Source organism: Panicum virgatum, chromosome 7K (assembly GCF_016808335.1).
Source record: "Panicum virgatum strain AP13 chromosome 7K, P.virgatum_v5, whole genome shotgun sequence".
Classification (NCBI taxonomy): domain Eukaryota; kingdom Viridiplantae; phylum Streptophyta; class Magnoliopsida; order Poales; family Poaceae; genus Panicum; species Panicum virgatum.
This window is the reverse complement of record NC_053142.1, coordinates 35,023,476-35,043,120: the sequence shown is the minus strand read 5'-3', so window position 1 is coordinate 35,043,120 and position 19,645 is coordinate 35,023,476. Positions and strand designations below refer to the sequence as shown.

Genomic DNA, 19,645 nt, shown 5'->3' with positions numbered 1-19,645 from the left:
GTAGTAGAACCATGGACAGGGCACCCCCCTCAATTCAGCTCTAGCATCGCTCGCAGTATAGAAAAATGTTATCTACACAATTTTTGTCAACAGGTCCTTTTTCTAGGGTTGTCACGTGGTCCAAGAAGAAACCATAAGAAAAAAAAATCATATTTTTCAAACCGTATATCCAAGTCAAAATCCAACTACACCATTGTGTTTGTTATGACGAATCTACAAAATAAGATCTATGTTTGGATGATTTTTTGGACCATTTTTTTAATGCGGAACAATTTTAGTGTGAAGTTAGAACAATTGCTCCAACATAGTAAAAGAATGTTCCGCCTTTTGGATCACATCACACGCGTGACTTGGATTATTTCCGATTGTTTCTCTCGTTGGAATTGACCCAAACAACTATATTAGTTTTATCCTAAATTATAAAATATATTTGTCTAACTTTGACAAAATTTATATAAAATATATTAATATCTACAATAACAAAAACTGCACTATGAAAATATATTTTATGGCCTATCTAGTGAAACTCGTTTCGTGTTGTCAGTATCTATATTTTTCAAAATTTAATCAAAGTTAAAGAAGTTAAAACAACTTATAATTTGGAATGGAGTGAGTATTTGCGAAGCATCACAATAACATCAATTAAAACCACAAAGTTGTATATTATCAAAGGCTACAAATTTTACATAAGAGCCATCTTATGGATGTATGAGAAACATGGTTTTTCGAACGTGGAGAGTGTCACGCCATATGAAATGGTGTATGGCGGTGACAAGTTTGCCATGTAGAATATGTGCTAGCAGACGACTCCTACACACTTCAGCATGGCGTGTGCTAGAATGAGAACTTGAAGACCATGTCGTGCTTGTACTCCTGGCCAGGCAGCAGCGTCTGCGACGGGAACTCGGGGTGGTTCACGGCGTCCACGTACCCCATCGTCTCCAGGGTGAACCCCGCGTACTGGTTGTACACCTTGCCATCCTTCCCCTTGGTGTTGTTCAGCCAGTTCCCCGTGTAGATCTGCACGGTCGCCTGGTTCGCCCACAGCTCCACCGCCCTGCCGGACGCGCCGTCCCGCACCTGCGCGACCGGCCGCATGCCCTCCGGCTCCCCGTCGATGATGTAGTTGGCGTCGTACCCGACGACCTTGCCGCCCATGACCTGGCGGATGCGCGCGCCGATGGGCGTCGGCGCCCGGAAGTCCAAGGGCGTGCCGGCCACCGGCGCGACGCGGCCCGACGATGGGAGGAGCTCCTCGTCCAGCACGGCGTGCCGCGACGCGAAGAGCCGGAGCGTGTGGCCGAGGACGTCGCCGCTGCCGTGCCCGCCCAGGTTCCAGTACGTGTGCAGCAGGAGGTTCACCGGCGTCGCCTTGTCCAGCGCCGTCGCGCTCATGTGCACGCCCAGCGTGTAGGGGCTCGACACCCGGTACGTCACGTACGCGTCCAGGTTCCCCGGGAAGCCCTGCTCCCCGTCGAAGCTGCGGTAGTAGAAGGTGATGTGCGGCGAGTCGCCGCCGGCGACGTACTCCTTCACCGTCCAGATGACCTTGTGGAACCCTCTGCCACCACCTGAGTGAAGCGGCAGATGCAGTAGCAAGTCAGTGAACTGATCAGATCAGACCGAGCATGTTCCGGTCAGGGAAGTAGTGTGGCTCTGGCCTCTGGGTGTAGGCTTCCATACCGTGGAGTGTGTTCCTGCCGTCGTTCCTGTACAGGTGGTAGACTTTGCCGTCGAGGACGAACCGGCCCCGGGATATTCTCTGTGCTACGCGGCCGGTTATCGGCCCGAAATAAGAGGTGTCGTTCTGCTTGGCAAGACGGAAAAGTTGAATGCGTAAACAACATGAGCAATAACACCTATTCTTATTTTCCTGTTTCTTCTTTCTTTTTTAGTTTTGGAACACCCATTATCAATTATCAGGGGCGTATGGTGGGGGGCTCCTATACATCTTGTGAAAGATAGATAAGCCTTTCATCTTTAAAGCTCATTTGGCCCAATTAGTTGATGCAAACAAGTTTAATATTTCAACAGAATCACCTCAATATTTTTCATAAACATATTCAACATTGAACTTCGAATCGTTGAAATTGTAGATACGGAATGTTGAAATTGGAGTAAAGGAATGTTGAAAATATTAAAATTGAAAGTTGAATAGGCGCCTCTTCTCCGACGACTTGGGCGCCTTCTTCTCCGGCGCCGGCGCGGGGCAGCGTGCGGCAGCGGCGCAACACGCAAGCAGCAGCTCGCGGCAGGGCGGCAGCGGAGCAGCACGCAAGCAGCAGCGCGCGGCAGGGCGCAAGCAGCAGCGCGCGACAGCCGTGCACAGCAGCAAGGCAGCGTGGAGCCGGGGTGCGGGCGGCGGCGGCAGTGCGCGCGAGTAGACGGCGGCGGGGTGGGAGAGAGAAAAGGTTAGGAGAGAGAGGAAGCTAGGGTTTGAGATGGATCCAAGAGCTGTGGTTGTTTGCACGAATCTTGGAAGATGAGAAAGAAAAATCTTCCAGAAGATATATAGGATCCACGCGTTTGGTGGGCTAGGTGGGCCCCGACCCACTCTAAGATTTGACCGAAGCACTCTTATCTTTAGATTTTTTTTCTTATTTGTCGTTATTTATTATTGACAGAAAAATTTCTACTAATTATTTTCTTATATATAATAATTAATTACTAAATTGAGAAGATGAAAAGTTATTATATATATATTAAGATCAAATTGACTTATTCACTAAAATATCTAAAAATATTTTTTATTGGACCACCCTAACTAGAAATCCTAATTTCGCCACTGCCCATCAACTCGAAATGTTGCAGCTCCCTGCTCACAGGTTGCTAGCTGCTGACACAATAAAGGCAGTTTGCAACGCTAGGACTGTAGTAACTTTGACTATTAATTAAAGGTATTAAATAAAGGTAGTTTGCAAAACTAAATCCACAACCCCTGCGCTAGGAAAAAAAATCTAATGAGGCCTTTGACCACGTGATTAGAGGATGGGTTACTGTAGCATCACTATAGCCAATCATTGATTAATTACCGTCATTAGATTCGTCGCGAAAAGTTGCACCCATCCGTGAAGAGGTTTTGCAAATAGACTTCATTTAGTTGCCAATTTTTGCAAATAGACTTCATTTAGTTGCCAATGCATAGAGATTAGCACGAATCACTGTTCATTAGCACAAGTAACCAAACGGGGCCAATTGATCTCCAATGTTTTCGGGGTTGTTTAGACTTAGATAACCATGGGAAACAAAGAGGGTATCATTTGGATAAGAAAGAAATTTTACAAGTCAACTCATATGTCACTTTAATTTTGAGATGCCACCTCAGAAATTATTTTCTTACAAATGCCTAGTCGATAATCGGTTTCATTGCAAAACCCGCACCCCAAACATTTGCTCAGCGAGTTTCTTCTTCTTCTTCCTTTTTTTTTGGCAACATGGAGCCACGACGGGCCAAGCCAACAGTGTTCAGCTTGCTATAGGGGCGAAGCTAACTTAGGACATGTTTGAGTAAGCTAAAGTTGAGTGCCAACCTTTAGTGCATATTGGTACTTATATACATGCTAATATTTTTGAGATTTGACTAAAGTTTAGCCTACTCCATTAGCACTCACATTTGGATGAGCTAGAGCTAAAGTTTAGCTCTTTCATCCATTAGCACTTAGATCCAAACAGAACGTTATACTAATAGGATCACCTGACCCCATGAAATTTATCAACTCCAATTTAGATTAAGCTTGCTATAGGGTGAAGCCAACTGATCCGTGGTCCCCAATTTCAACAACTTGAATAGAAAAATCATCGTCCATATAGCTGCTAATGGCCCCATCCAACAACGAGGATGAACCTAATCAGTTCATTTACTAGCTCCGCTCTTGGCTTGTTCCCGTGCTTTTATTGTCCTCATTTTTTATGTTGCGGTGAAAATTAGTGTAATCAGGCATAAACTTTCAACTATGCTTCTTTTGGTGGAAAAACTAAAAATATTCTAGAATTGTACTTGTAGAAGTATCTCACTTTTGCAAAGATTACATCATAAAGGCTTCACATTGGTAAAAAAATGAACAGAATTAGCACAGTGCACGCGCTTTGGATTGGTATTTATATTTACAATAAAATTCTAATATGTGGTGGGTTTTTGAAACAAAAAACCAGGGAGTGGGAAATCAAAATCGGAATGACATATGGGTGGATTTTGCAAATTTTCCTTTCTATAAACAACAACGAGAACTATCATTTTGTCAAATTAATTAAAGCTTGACAGCTCATGGATAAGCTTTTTTCTGACTATTATTTGGTTGGCGGCTGGCTATAGCTTGGAAAATTCTCCTGGCGTGGTTTGCAGTCTTTTGTGCTACTTAGACTAGAGAACCACATCAAGAAAAACTTCAGCTTTATCCTTTTGACTAAGCACGAAAGAGGGAGTCGAGGACCCTAGCTTGTTATGCCTTGCATTGTTCTAACACAAATCTGAAATCTACATCTATCCGGCATAATAATATAACATGCTGTAGAAAGGTGATCTTACAACGTATTCCGCGATGGTGTCCTTGCCAAGGACGACATCAGCCAGGTTCCCTGCAAAAAGATTGAGACTAGAGCTAAGATAATCCTTCGCAACGACAGAAGAATCAGGGCGGCGCCATGGGAGGCGCGGTTGTGAATTTACCTTTGGAATCGGGGAGGACGACGGACATGAGCCTGGCGCCCCAGTTGGTGACCTTGACGGAGAAGTCCCCCATCTTGAGCTCGTACACGCCGACCATCTTCCACCCGCCGGAGCCGGCGGCGGCCTGCGCGCTCAGGGAGGCGGCGAGGCACAGCAGCGCGAGGAGAAGCTGAGGCCGAGCCATTGCCAACCAGCTGACTCTAGCTAACAGAATGAAACAGATAGGAAGTTGCTGGAGCCTGCAAGACTGCTGCATAGAGTGATGACTGCGTAATATAGAAGGAGCGCAACGTGCTTGGATGATCTGGACACGGGTTTGAATCCGTCTATTTTTGCACTAATATATACTAATGTTTTTATATTATTATTACGGGGTATTTATCTTCTTTTTTTTTGCCGTGATAGAGTATTATGATTGGTCTTTGTTATGCTTAAGATCTACAGTACTAGAAAGCCACCCTCGGTCAAACGTTTCGGCAGCATCTTTCGCTTTCGCTATGCCTATGCGGCTAGGCCTCGCCGTGCCCACCTCTCATGTCAAGTTGCTCGGCGCCACGGCTGTCTTGGCCTGGGCTTTTCGGCTCCTGCGTTTTTTTTTTTCCTTCTTCATTCTAGTATACTGTGATTTTTTTTCTATTAGAGCTCCTGTTTTATAAATCTTCTAACAAGATCAAAGCAGACGGTTGCTAATTTCATCATAATATCTCGAGAAGGTTTTAAAACGTTGAAGTATTTATTTTTTAGAAAATATATATGGTTCCGACCTCATGCATCACGGAAGAGGATAAATAAATGTAAGTCAGTTGCAACCTGCAATGATCTGAGTCTTAGTATTTTGCTGAGCTCACAATTAAAAGCCCCTCCCCTTTGCCCTCCTCCCCGCGCTTCTTAGGGGCGCAAAGGGGATGCATGTCGGCCAGCCTAGTGTTGGGCTATTTTGCAAAAAATGCCTTCACATTTCTAAAAGTTAGAACTAAACTCAGCTTGTATTGACGGTATGGTACTCGGTTTATAAATTTTGACGTGGGACCTCGGACTAATATTTATTTTAACATAAAGAAGGAGAAATCCAATAATACTCGGATCTTTACAAACACCCCCATGCACTTTTTTCACTAAGAGCATCTCCAGAGCTTGGCTAAAATAGACTAGCCAAATTCCTATTTAGCTAGCCATCTGGCTAGTCATTTAACTTTTCAAAGGGCGGACAACCAACAATTTCTCTAAATCTTGCATCTGCATGCTCCATCCCCTACCCTGTTCACAAGTGACCCTACACGTCATACTCCATCCGCCAGGAGCTCGATGCCGCCCACCGCCGGGGAGCCTGCGCCGCCGCCCAATGAGGCAGACCCCCCCCCCACCCCCCGCGGCCTGCAGACTCCCCTGACCACAAGCTGGGGCAACCTGTGGACGCCGCAAGGCATTGGCCTTGCGGCATTGGCCCTGCACTTGCCAGCCTGCTGGCCCTAGCCCCAAGCTGAGGTAGGGACCTGCTATTGCTGGCAATGGCCATGGGAGGGGGTGGAGGCGGCAACCCCGATTTGCTGCCGCCACCATCGATTTGGCCGCCGCCGCCGCTGAATCCGTCGCCACCACCTCCGATTCTGCCGCCGTCACCGCCGATTTGGCCGCCGCCGCGTCGGAGAGGAGCTCGGGACGAGGGCCGAGGGGCGAAGCGGATTGAAGCGTCCCCTCAAAAGAGAAGACTTAAATGTGACATAAATATCAGTCCCAGGAGGCTAATAACACATTTATTACATCAGATGGTACATCACCGTACAACTCTACGCGGTAATGGGCAGTGAAGCGCCACTATTGCGAGGATAATCACTAAAACCCACACAACGACATTAACTACGAAGAGGTCATCAGAGTCTTGCACCATACGAAGCTTCCTGCGGGTGACCCTATCCACAGGCAAGGTTGGGTGCAGGACGGAACCCCTACTCAACGTCTTCGGGAACGAAGTCTGGATATTCCTCTGTAAAAATTAAGAATGGGGTGAGTACAAACGTACTCAGCAAGTCCAACCACACCCACGAAGGGGGTATAAACAGAATATAATGCACAGGGTAAATCAAGGATAAGACTAGGGTTTAATTTGCGGAAAGCTAATTTTTATGTAGGGGTTTATTTGAAAAAAGGGTTTTTCAAAAGCAATTATCTTGCACTAAGTAACACGTAGGATCGATCCACACAGGATCCCAGTTTCAAGTTGCTACCGGACTCCTCATCCGTCATAGCACACGGCACATCTGCCGGACACTTTTCCAAAACAATTCACGCCAATCCATCCATTCCCAGAAGAAATACTAGTTGTGTGACCATACCGTAACTCGCCCAGTACTGTGGGCATGGCTATTCGAATAGATTTTTAACTCTGCAGAGATGTGCAACTTTACCCATAAGCGGGGTACCACAGCACGATCACCTTAGTGTCGGTGCAAATCCCAATAAAGCCATTACCCACCTTACCTAGACCTGACTAGCCACCACGAGATCCACCAAGGGGTCATCGACCTATCACCGAGGTGTAACCGGGGCATAAGTCACACATAACTTATCCCTTTTTTCTGATCACCCGTTGCTCTCAGCTCTCCTGATGGCTATCAGACTAACTAGTGGGGTTTATGCTAAGCTGTTGCCCATACAACGGTCGAGTGGTTTGCACAATAATGGAATTAGGCAAGATGACACACCAACTCGCCCCTTAATTGTGACAAGATGGATATCTCCCAACCTTGCTCAACCACACAGGTACGAGCACAGCATTCGGCAATTCACACAGAAGTGCCATCCATCCCATCTAACTCATATTTCGAAAATTCCACATTTTCCCTTCCCACACACTCACACATTTTCTTTTTTTATAAAAAAAGTTGTACCATGTTTAAGGTCCTAAGCGTTCTAGCAGCGATTAATGTCTAAACAAATCACATTCAGACATTAATCTATGTGGTCAAGGAATGGTTATAGCAAATCAAGGGGTGGCTATCCAACCATATTTTCAGCAGCAAAATAATATACAATTTTGTAAAATAGGCCAATAGGTTATGTTTATAAAATTGGGACGAAACATGCATCAAAGGATGAGATTGAACTTGCCGTTCTCAAAGCCTTCCGGGAAGTCCTGATCGAGGTACTGTCCTTCGGGTTCGGGGTCGCGGAACTGATCCTCGTTCACTTGCTCGCAGTACTACTCATCGACGGGTTCTCCCTCGTTCATACCGTGATCTACGACACACACAAGCAAGCGCATAATCAAGAAAAAGAAATAAAGATTTAATCATTGAGCTCGAATCGGAAACTATTAAGATATGGAGACAAGAGTAATATTTTTGGGCGGTTTTCTAATGGCACGGCCGAAACTAGATTAGGAATGGCGTGGTAAAGTTTCGGGGCAAACGGAGAATGTTTGGCGCATGAAATGATAGGTTAAGGGAGAGGTTAGGGTTAAATAAGGATCCAGGGGCTCATTTGTAATTAGTGAGGGGACCTGATTATAATATTTGGACATATCAGGGTTATTCTCGGAAAGGGTAAGGATCTATTCATAATTATTTCTATATGATAGAGGGACTAATTCTCAAAAAGAGAGAAGGGAAGGGGCCTTTTTGTAAAAGGTTATAGGGGGGTGGACTCTTAAATAAAAAGGAAAAAGACCAGGGGCCTAAGGGCAAAACGCCCATTCTCCTTCCTCCCTCCCGTGACCGAAACAGGGGAGGGGGAGGGGGCGGCGCCGGCGGCCCTGGGCATGGCGGCGGCCGGGGATTGGGGCAAAGCGAAGAGGGGACCACGGGGGATTGATTCCCCCCTTGATTTGGGCGGCGGCGGCCCGGGGGACGACGCCACGACGCTCGGCAGAGGCAGCCGGCGGCGGCCCTGGTGGCGGCGTTGCGAGGCGAGAGAGGGGGCTAGCGGCGGCGGACGAGCTTGAGGGGGCGGAGGGGGTCCTATCCTCGCGCTTACCTCGGGCGGAGGGGCGGCGAGGTGGTTTGGCCACGGGGCCGGCGGGCGGCGGGCGAGGCAAGCTCGCCGCGGCGGCGCTGCTGCGCAGGGGAGAAGGGCGCACGGCGGTGGTCGAGCTCGTGGAGGTGGAGGGCCGCGCGAGGGCCTACTTACAGGCGGGTGGGAGGAGGTGGAGGGAGGGACGCGGTGGCGGCCGGCGGGCGGGCATCCCGCGGCCATTAATGGCGCTCTGGGCGTCGCGGAGCTACGCGGTGCACGATTCGCGGCGGCAACGCGATGGCTCGGTAGAGCAGGGCGCGCAGGGGGGAGACGAGCACGTGGACGGCCCCCGGGAGCTGTGCTTGTCGCCGAGCGGGCTCGAGTGGCGAGGCGGCGGCGTTGTACGAGCAGTGCGGCTCGATGGGCGGCGCAGCGAGGTGACGGGTCGACGTGCGGCACGGCGAGCGGCGCGGCCGCGTGGCGCGCGTGGGCGCGCGTGTGGAGCGCGTGAGGCGGCCGGACGCACACGCATTCGCGGACGAAACGGGGGGGCGCCGAGCCGAGCGGTGCTCGGGAGTGCGCGGCAGAGGAGAGGGAGGAAGGGAGGAGAAGGAGGGAAAAAGGAAAATGGAAAAAGGAAAAAAGAAAAAGAAAAGAAGAGAGCGAGAGAGAAAGAGAGAGAGAGGGGGGAGCGAGCGCCGGCGATATTCACTTTGGCGACCGCGGGGCCGATCGGCCACACGCGCTGCGACGTCCGGTCGGACGGCGATGCACGCGGAGCAAGGAGAAAAAGAGAGATGGAACGGTGATTGAAATCGGGTGTCGGGACAAAGATCTGATGGGGAATGTTTCGGTGGAATTAGGGCTCAGGGGTTAGGAATGATTGAGCTCAATGATGAAAAGAGTTTTGAAAATTATTTTTAGCGCGTGATTTATTCTGGTAAATTTTTTAGGATGTCACAAACCTACCCCACTTAAAATGAATCCCGTCCTCGAGATTCGGCTGGCTCCTAAACAGATGGGGAAATTCTTTCTTCAGAGCATCTTCATGCTCCCATGTAGCTTCTACTCCGTGTCTGCTCCACTGAACTCTGCAAATCTGTACTTCGGAGTTTCTTGTCCTCCTAGTATCAGTGTCTAAAATCTTAACAGGTACTTTCTAGTACCGAAGTTCTGTTTGTAGATCTATTTCTTCTTCTGGCACATGCTCTTTCTCAGGTACCCTCAAACATCTCCTTAGCTGGAATACATGGAACACCGGGTGTATATCTGACATTCCTTCTGGTAGCTCCAGACGGTATGCTACAGCTCCGACTTTTTTCAGAACTCGGTACAGTCCAATGTACCGAGAGGCCAACTTTCCTTGTATCTGAAATCTTCGAGTTCCTCGAATAGGTGAAGCCTTAAGGTTGACGAACTCTCCCGGGTTGAAGTTTATTTCTCGTCTCTTCTTGTCTGCGTAGCTCTTCTGTCGAGACTGAGCGGCCTTCAACTTTTCTCTAATCTCAGCCACTCTTTCTTCCGCTTCCTTTATGAGTGCGGGTCCTACTAAGGCACGTTCTCCAACTTCTGACCACATCAGAGGAGTTCTGCATTTTCTTCCATAAAGAGCTTCAAATGGTGACATGCCCAAACTTGCTTGATAACCGTTGTTGTATAAAAATTTCGCATAGGGCAAACTCTGCTCCCAATCCTTGCCATTGGTAAGGACACATGCTCTCAACATATCCTGCATAATCTGATTTACCCTTTCTGTTTGGCCATCCGTTTGTGGGTGATAGGCGGAGCTGAAATCCAATTTGGTGCCCATGGCTTTATGCAAACTTTTCCAGAATCTAGAGGTGAATTGAGTCTCTCTATCTGAAACAATTCTGCTAGACACACCATGCAACTTTACTATATTTTCCACATAAAGCTTAGCTAGCTTTTCTCCACCGTAATTGGTTCGCACGGGTATGAAATGAGCTGCTTTAATGAGTCGGTCCACTATTACCCATATGGAGTCATGTCCTTTCTGTGTTCTGGGCAAATCCACTACAAAGTCCATTCCTATCTCATCCCATTCCCAAACCGGGATGGGTAGGGGTTGCAACAATCCTGCTGGCTTCTGATGCTCGGCCTTGATCCTTTGACAAGTTTCACAATGGGCGACAAACCGTGCAATATCCGCCTTCATTCCCTTCCACCAATATTTTTGTTTTAAATCCATATACATCTTGGTGGATCCTGGGTGGATGGAGTAGGCCGAGTTATGGGCTTCATCCATAACTATCTGCCGGAAGTCTTCTTCCTTGGGCACACAAATCCTATTTTTATACCACAAAGTTCCCTCATTATCCACTTTAAAGTCCGGTGTCTTATTTTTTCCAGTCTGCATTCGGATTTCCATCAAGTCCTTGTCCGAAATTTGGGCCTTTCTGATCTTATCCTCCAGAGTGGGTTGAATGCTCATCTTGTGAATGGAACCTCGAGGGACAATGTGCACATTCAATCGTGCCATTTCTTCCTGCAAACGGGCATCCTTGGGTCCATAAGATTTTTGGCTTAAGACATCGGCTACCACATTAGCTTTTCCAGGGTGATAATGAATTTTAATATTATAATCCTTAACCAGTTCTAACCACCTTCTTTGCCTTAAGTTCAAATCTGGCTGGGTGAAAATATACTTCAAACTCTTATGGTCGGTGTAGATCTCACACTTATTTCCAATTAGATAATGTCTCCAAATCTTGAGGGCATACACAACGGCTGCAAACTCCAGATCATGTGTTGGGTAATTCTGCTCATGAGGCCTGAGCTGTCGGGAAGCATAAGCTACTACCTTCCCGTCTTGCATGAGGACACATCCTAATCCTTGTCGGGATGCATCATAATAGATGACAAAGTCCCGATGAATATCCGGTAGGGGCAGCACTGGGGCAGTTGTCAACTTATTCTTCAATTCTCGAAAACTTCTTTCGCATGACTCTATCCAGGTGAATTTCTTATCCTTCTTGAACAGCTCTGTCATGGGCCGGACTATCTTGGAAAATTCTTCAATGAATCTCCGATAATACCCAGCTAATCCAAGAAAGCTTCTGATTTTACTAACATTAGTTGGTTGCTGCCAATTGGAAACCGCTTCGACTTTCTCAGGGTCGACTGCTACTCCTTCTGCGGTCAGAAAATGTCCAAAAAAAGACACTTTCTCCAGCCAAAATTCACACTTGCTGAATTTTGCATAGAGTTTGTTCGCTCTCAACTTTTCCAAAACTACCCTCAGATGTTGCTCGTGTTCCTAGACACTCTTCGAGTAAATAAATATGTCGTCGATGAAGACTACGACAAACTTATCTAACTCGTCCATAAACACCTTGTTCTTGAGATTCATGAAATAAGCAGGTGTATTGGTGAGTCCAAAACACATCACCGTAAACTCAAACTGCCCGTAACGGGTGACAAAAGATGTCTTTGGGATGCGCTTTCTCTAATATTGAGTTGAAAATATCCTGGCCTCATATCAATCTTGGAGATGTACTTGGCTCCTTTTAGTTGATCGAAAAGGTCATCAATCCTGGGGAGGGGGTACTTATTCTTGATGGTAACTTCGTTCAGTGCCCGGTAATCTACACACAACCTCATACTCCCATCCTTCTTCTTGACAAATAGGACTGGGGCTCCCCAAGGCGACGAGCTTAGTCTGCCAATTCGTTGTAGTTCTTCCAGCTGCTTCTTTAATTCCGCCAATTCAGAAACTGCCATCCTATAGGGTCTCTTGGCTATAGGAGAGGTTCCAGGGACAAGGTCGATGACAAACTCTATATCCCTATCTGGTGGCATTCCAGGAAGTTCTTCAGGAAAAACATCTGGGTATTCGTTTACTACTGGGACTTCTTCCAAGGACTTGGCCTCAATGCTAAACACCATTGGGTCTGGTCCATTTCCCCGGGTATGGCAGGTCACTCGTACTCCTTCTGGGTTCGTTAGGTGTACCACCTTGTCAGTACAACCTATGAGACCATTGTGCAGGCTTAACCAGTCCATTCCAAGGATCACGTCTATTCCCTTAGACTTAAGTACTACTAGGTCCGCTAGAAATCCTACCCCACTTAAATTGATCCTTACCCGCAGACAACCTAGTTGACACTTGATGTCACCTCCAGGCGTCCGGGTTAATAGGGACATTTTTAGTAGTACTGTAGTTATTTTATGCTTATCCACAAAGCTTGACGATATGAATGAATGTGATGCTCCAGAATCAAATAATATTGTTACCAGAGTTGAGCTGACTAGGAACTCACCTAGTACCACTCCTTGTGCACCTTGAGCCTCTTGCGCGTTGATGTGGTTGACGCGGGCTCATCCATACGGCTGCTAGCTGTTGTTGTTGCCCTTGTTGTTGCTGCAACGGGAACACGGTTGGCTCCGGACACCGGTGGCCTGGGCCCATTCACCGTGTTGGAGAAGGCTGATGCAGCAGGCTTGTTCTTGGCATATGGGCAGTTGTCAATGTAATGCCCTGTCTCTCGGCAGTTGAAACAGGCCCTATCATTGTTGTTGGTGGTGGTGACTTGGCTGGCATTGCTCTGCGGGGCCTTCATAGTGTTCTGGCTTCTGAACTATGTGTTAGGGGCTTGGGATCCTGTCACTTGTGACTGGGTCCTATACTGCATTGGGGCCTGATATCTTGGTGCCATATAGCTGGAGTTCCTTGGTTTCTGGAAGCAGTCCTGCTGGCGGGCCTTACTTTCCAGAAACTTGCGCTTGTTATCCTTCTTTTCTTCAGCTTTGGCCCTTTCTGTGAGAATGGCCTTGTTCATCAGGGTGTTGAAGTTCGGGTAGATCTGAGGGGTAAGCATGGTCCGGAGCTCTGGGTTCAATCCCTTTTTGAACATGTCCTGCTTTTTTCATCATTGTCCACTTCCTCTGGTGCATATCGGGCCAGTTCCATGAACTGGTAGGTGTACTCTTCTACTGACATGCTTCCTTACTGCAGTGCGCGGAACTCATCCGCCTTGCGCTTCATGGTGGCCGAGGAGATATGATAGCGGCGGAACTCCTTCACAAATTTCTTCCAAGTGATAGTGGAGGCATCTTCGGCAGCGGCATAGTAATTCTCCCACCAGACTAAGGCAGTTCCGGTGAGTTGGTGAGCTGCCAGGAGAATCTTATCTCGATCTTGGTATTCGAATGGCTCGAGCTTCCTCTGGATCACACGCAGCCAGTCATCTGCCTCCAAAGGGTTGTTGGATCCGGCAAAGGTGGGTGGCTTGGTTCTCAGGAAAACTGTCAGCTTGTCATTCATGGTCTGCTCTCTTGGCCGCTTATTGACAAGGGCATTGGCCAGGGTTTCCAGTATGAGTGTCTGATTGTGTATTATTTGTGCCAGGTCCCCGAGTGGTGGTGGTGGTGGCAGTGGTACTTCTCCTTGGTTTCCTCCTTCATTCTGGCTCACTTCATGTTCTTGCTGAAGAGGGTTCTGTCCATTAAGCTGTCCTCCCGCGCTAGCGGCTGCAGGGGTCCGGTTGTGGGAGGCCCTCGTACCGCTTCGGGAAGCCATCTGTAGATTGGGTAGAGTCTTTGTGAGATTGGGATTAGGATTAAGTGGTGTTTAAGTTATTTAATTTGTATTTTTGAAAAGATAGAATCTATCTACCGCCGAAAAGCACACAACCTAACAAGCACACAAGCTAGCAAGCAACAAGCACAAACAACTTTATTACTGCGAGGGGGGTACAACACTGGGGCAAGGCCAAACACGTACTACACGTCCGGGTATAGGGTCACACTTAAGGGTACAACTTAAGCCAAAGGAGCTGGGGTGGCTTCGGGGCATGCTACTCGCGGGGCGAGCCTTCTTCGGAGTGTGCTTCCAAGGGAACGAGCAGTCCTTGCTCGCCATTCTCTGGGTTCCCGTTTTCCAGGGGTTGTCCAGCAGCTTCCCCTTCAACGGCGGCAGTAGACCCTTCAGGGTTCTCGGGCGGGGCTTGTGGGGTTCCCAATAGTGGTCCCCATCCTATGACGGGCGTTCCAAGTAGGACATGATCTTCTCCGATTGCCGGGACTGGCGTTCCACTTCTGGTCCATTCTTGCATACGCCGGTTCAGGGCCTACCTGAGGCTCTCCAGGGCAACCGCTTCGCTGCTGACCGCGGCTGCGGCTCTTGCCTTGGCTTGGGCTGCCCGGATCAGTTGCAGTCTTACCGCGAGCTCTGCTTGCTCGGCTCGATGGGTCTGCTCCCTCAGGATGCTGGCTTGCTCGTCAAAGAGCAGATCCAAGGAGGCTAGGTAGGTAGCCACTTGGTACATGGGGTCTTCTTCATGGCAGTGCCGTTCCAGGCTTCTCATATGAGCTTCCCAAATTGGGGTTCTGATGGCCGGAGGGAAGAACCTCATTGGTGTGGGAGCGAGATGTCCTTCAAAAATTCAGCACAGATAACGGAGTGCCTTCCTGACGGCCAAGGGATAGGTGTCTTGGTGCCTAAACCCTATGGCGGTCACTCGTTATGGCTGGATGTCGGGGTAGCGGTCACTTCTTGCGATGACCAGGATCACACTACAGCGGAGGGTACCATGGTGCTCGTACTCTCTGCTGTAGTACCTTGGACATTTCATAACGCCAAGGCTTTCCAGGGTGTTGATCAAAAGGCTGGGGAAGCCAGGTGCAGCTTGGCAATTGCCCTGGGTCCATCCTTCTTCAGCCATCTGAAAACAAAGATAGAGTGAATAAATTTTGCACAAATATTTGGGTACAAAGGGGATAGATGGTACTAATTATTACAACATGGTGGGGTACAGTTTCCATGGATACACAATTATTAGGATAGGGTTCTAGCTTGGAGCGCTACTCCTATCATGGGGACTCTTCCTCGATCCGGATAGGGCGTTTCTTTGGTGGAAGACACTGCTCCATCACATCATCTTCGGTCTGAGTACCCTTATCCCAATGGGTTTCTTCGGGTTCTTCCTCAATCCACCCACCTACTCCACTGTGAGCCTCGTGTTCTTGCCATTGGGCTTGGAGAGTGGCTAGGGAATACTCTGCTCGTACAGCTCTTGTCCGTTGTTCTTCCATTTCTTGGATTGCCTTTTCTGCCCTGCGGATTTGGTGCTTCAGTTATGCCGCCTGTTCGCGGTAGAGTTCATCCAGGCCGGTGAGGTAGATGGATAGGTGGGAGACTGTATCTTCTAGGTCTTCTTCTTCTCTCCCGAGTCCTCTCATTCGTGCAATCCATGAGCGTCCTCTTCCTCCAGTAGGCGGCAAAAATCCCATAGGAGTCCGCTGAAGATGATGCTTATAGACCACACGCAGACGTCGCAGGGCTTTTTGGGCGGCCTTTCGGTAGGTGTCTGGGAAGCGAAAGCCAGTGGTGGAGATGAACCAAGGTTCCACATTAGGATAGCGGGAGCTTTTTCCCACGAAGATCATCATATCGCATCGGAGAGTGCCCCTGGAGTCGTACTCCCAGTAGACGTACTCTGGTGGTCCACAACTCCGACGCGTTCTAGGCTGAGTAGTAATAACTTAGGAAGCCCTGGCTCTGCGTGGCAGATTCCGCCACTCCATCCATTGTCAGCCATCTGGAATAGGGTAAGAGTCAATGGTGAGTGTATGAGTGGAAAAAGGATTAAGCAAGGAAAGTCCTAATGTGGAAAGGCTCGAAAAAGGGATCTCGATCCTAGGGTCATGTCCTACGGCCAACCTACGGCTCTGATACCAGCTGAAGTGTCCCCTCATAAGAGAAGACTTAAATGTGACACAAATATCAGTCCCAGGAGGCTGATAACACATTTATTACATCAAATGGTATATCACCGTACAACTCTACGCGGTAATGGACAGTGAAGTGTCACTATCGCGAGGATAACCACTAATACCCACACAACGACATTAACTATGAAGAGATCATCAGAGTCTTGCGCCATACGGAGCTTCCTGCGGGTGACCCTATCCACATGCAAGATTGGGTGCAGGACGGAACCCCTACTCAACGTCTTCGGAAACGAAATTTGGATCTTCCTCTGTAAAAATTAAGAATGGGGTGAGTACAAACGTACTCAGCAAGTTCAACCACACCCACGGAGGGGGTATAAACAGAATATAATGCACAGGGTAAATCAAGGATAAGACTAGGGTTTAATTTGCGGAAAGCTAACATTTATGCAGGGGTTTATTTGAAAAAAGGGGTTTTCAAAAGCAATTATCTTGCACTGAGTAAAACGTAGGATCGATCCACACAGGATCCCAGTTTCAAGTTGCTACCGGACTCCTCATCCGCCGTAGCACAGGACACATCTGCCGGACATTTCTCCAAATCAATTCACGCCAACCCATCCATTCCCAGAAGAAACACTAGTTGTGTAACCATACCGTAAATCGCCTAGTACTGTGGGCACGGCTATTCGAATAGATTTTTAACTCTGCAGAGGTGTGCAACTTTACCCACAAGCGGGGTACCACAGCACGATCATCTTAGTGTCGGTGCAGATCCCAACAAAGCCATTACCCACCTTAGCTAGACCTGACTAGCCACCACGAGATCCACCAAGGGGTCATCGACCTATCACCGAGGTGTAACCGGGGTATAAGTCACACAGAACTTATCCCTTTTCCCTGGTCACCCGTTGCTCTCAGCTCTCCTGATGGCTATCAGACTAACTAGTGGGGTTTATGCTAAGCTGTTGCCTATACAACGGTCAAGTGGTTTGCACAATAGTGGAGTTAGGCAAGATGACACACCAACTCGGTCCTTAATTGTGACAAGATGGATATCTCCCAACCTTGCTCAACCACACACGTACGAGCACACCATTCAGCAATTCACACAGAAGTGTCATCCATCCCATCGAACTCATATTTCAAAAATTCCACATTTTTTCTTCCCACACACTCACACATTTTCTTTTTTATAAAATAAGTTGTACTGTGTTTAAGGTCCTAAGCGTTCTAGCAGCGATTAACGTCCAAACAAATCACATTCAGATATTAATCTATGTGGTCAAGGAATGATTATAGCAAATCAAGGGGTGGCTATCTAACCATATTTTCAGCAGCAAAACAATATGCAGTTTTGTAAAACAGGCCAATAGGTTATGTTTATAAAACTGGGACGAAACATGCATCAAAGGATGAGATTGAACTTGCCGTTCTCAAAGTCTTCCGAGAAGTCCTGATCGAGATACTGTCCTTCGGATTCGGGGTCGCGGAACTGTCCTCCGTTCTCGTTGAAGTTACCCTAAGCGTTTCTGAAAATTTGGTTGGTTAAATTTTCACTCAAGAATCTATTGACGTGACGGAAATTTTTACTAGTATGACCTCACGAAAGGGACTACAATAATTGCCGTTGCTGCCGAGCTGCGTGTTAAACAGGACGAGAAGACAGTGCAAAAATATCTGACTAGTGTCGATCCTTCATGATTTTCTTATCACCTTTTTCCTATCCATCTGTTGCTGTTCTTTTTCCCGCATTTTAGACGAACACCATGTGAGATGCATGAAAAGGCGAGCATGATTTGCAAGTAGATTGTCCGATCCTAAAAGGATGTACTAGTTTTTTTTAATGATTTAATAGTTGAGTTCTTGAACCTCGCAGAGGGCATCAGGCCATGCCGAATAAGAAACTGAATAATTTCTACGTTTAGGCGTGCACACCACTTTCTTAAAGTTGTACTGAACTTTTGAACTGTTACTAGATCATAAGGAATTAAAAAAGGCTGTTCCATGCTCATGCATTGTCCTCGCACAACTCTGTTTGCCCAACTGCTGGCAAATGCGAGCGTAGTGGCGCAAAAAGATGGATGAATGAACTCAAGAAGAAAGAAGTAAAACATTCAGAGTGGTTTTGGTGATCTTACGGCTTATTCCGCGATGGTGTCCTTGCCAAGACTACATCAGCCAAATTCCCTGCAGAGCAACACACCTAGAAACAATAAGGAGTTGATTGGTTTTAGGGGCTAAACTTTAGTCTATATCACATTAAAAAAATATTAGTATTTAGAAGTATTGAATAAAAGTTAATTATAAAACTAACTGCATAACTCTAAGGCTAAAATACGAGACGAATTTAATGAGATATATTAATCTATGATTAGCGGATATATACTGTAGCATCAATATAGCAAATTATGAATTAATTAGACTAATTAGATTCGTCTCGAGAATTAGCACTCGGCTGTCAAAAAAATTTATAAATAGATTTTATTTAATACTCTAAAATAGTAAGAACAGCAACTAAATCTTGGCACGAAACGGAACGAAAGAACCCAGCAACTGAGATCGGTGTACAAGCAAATGCAGGGCAAGAGGCGACAGGGATCAAGAACACTGCGGGGCACCTTTGGAGTCCGGGAAGACGACGGACATCAATCTGGCGCCGAAGTTGGTGACCTTGACGGAGAGATCCCCCTTCCTGAGCTCGTACACCCCGACCGTCTTCCCCGCGCCGGCGCCGGCGGCCAGCTGCGCGGAGGCCGCGAGGAGGCACAGCAGCGCGAGGCCGAGGAGCGCCTCGCGTCGTCTCGCCATCGGCGTCGCCCGGCGAGCTGGCAATGGCTAGCAGAAAGCGCAGCTGGACTTGGACACTTGGACACAGGAGCAAGTCAGCAGTGCAGAGAAGGCCAGAGGCGGGCAGGCATGCGGCTGCCGAGATCCCGCGAGGCCATGGCCACCCATCACCTAATATAGGCGGGCAATCAGTTGCGGGGGGCCATGGCGATGGTGGTGGTTTGGACGGGCTTGAAGCGGTCGTGCCTCCTCTCCGGATGTGTCGTACCAGCTAGGTAGTCCAATGTTTGCGCTGATGGGCCACCATGCACGAGCACGCTGCCGGGCGTGTGTACTCCATTCCCACGATTCGCCTCGTCCGGTAGCTCCCCCTCCCCGTGCCCATCCGATCCATCGCCGTCTCTTTCCTGTGTGCCGCTGCCGCGGTTAGATCCGTGGCTCGTGAGACGTGACTGTGCATGGCACCAGCACCATGACTGCCGCGGCGGCCGTCGCCGGCCGGCACTCCTGCAGCGAGGCCAGCAACGGTGGCCACCGGTGGATCGA

At 48.1% G+C, this 19,645-nt stretch overlaps 1 protein-coding gene across 1 annotated transcript; it reads right to left on the bottom strand.

Moving 5' to 3' along the window:
- Positions 1–614: 614 nt before the first annotated feature.
- Positions 615–19,325, bottom strand: LOC120642284 (galactose mutarotase-like). Its single transcript, XM_039918741.1, has 6 exons — positions 18,931–19,325; positions 18,451–18,515; positions 4,667–6,650; positions 4,526–4,575; positions 1,684–1,807; positions 615–1,571 (listed from the first exon to the last, which is right to left on the bottom strand). Exons 3-6 carry the CDS (start codon positions 4,920–4,922, stop codon positions 835–837), a joined length of 1,167 nt encoding a protein of 388 aa, XP_039774675.1. The 5' UTR covers positions 4,923–6,650; positions 18,451–18,515; positions 18,931–19,325; the 3' UTR covers positions 615–834.
- Between the last annotated feature and the right edge of the window lie 320 nt (positions 19,326–19,645).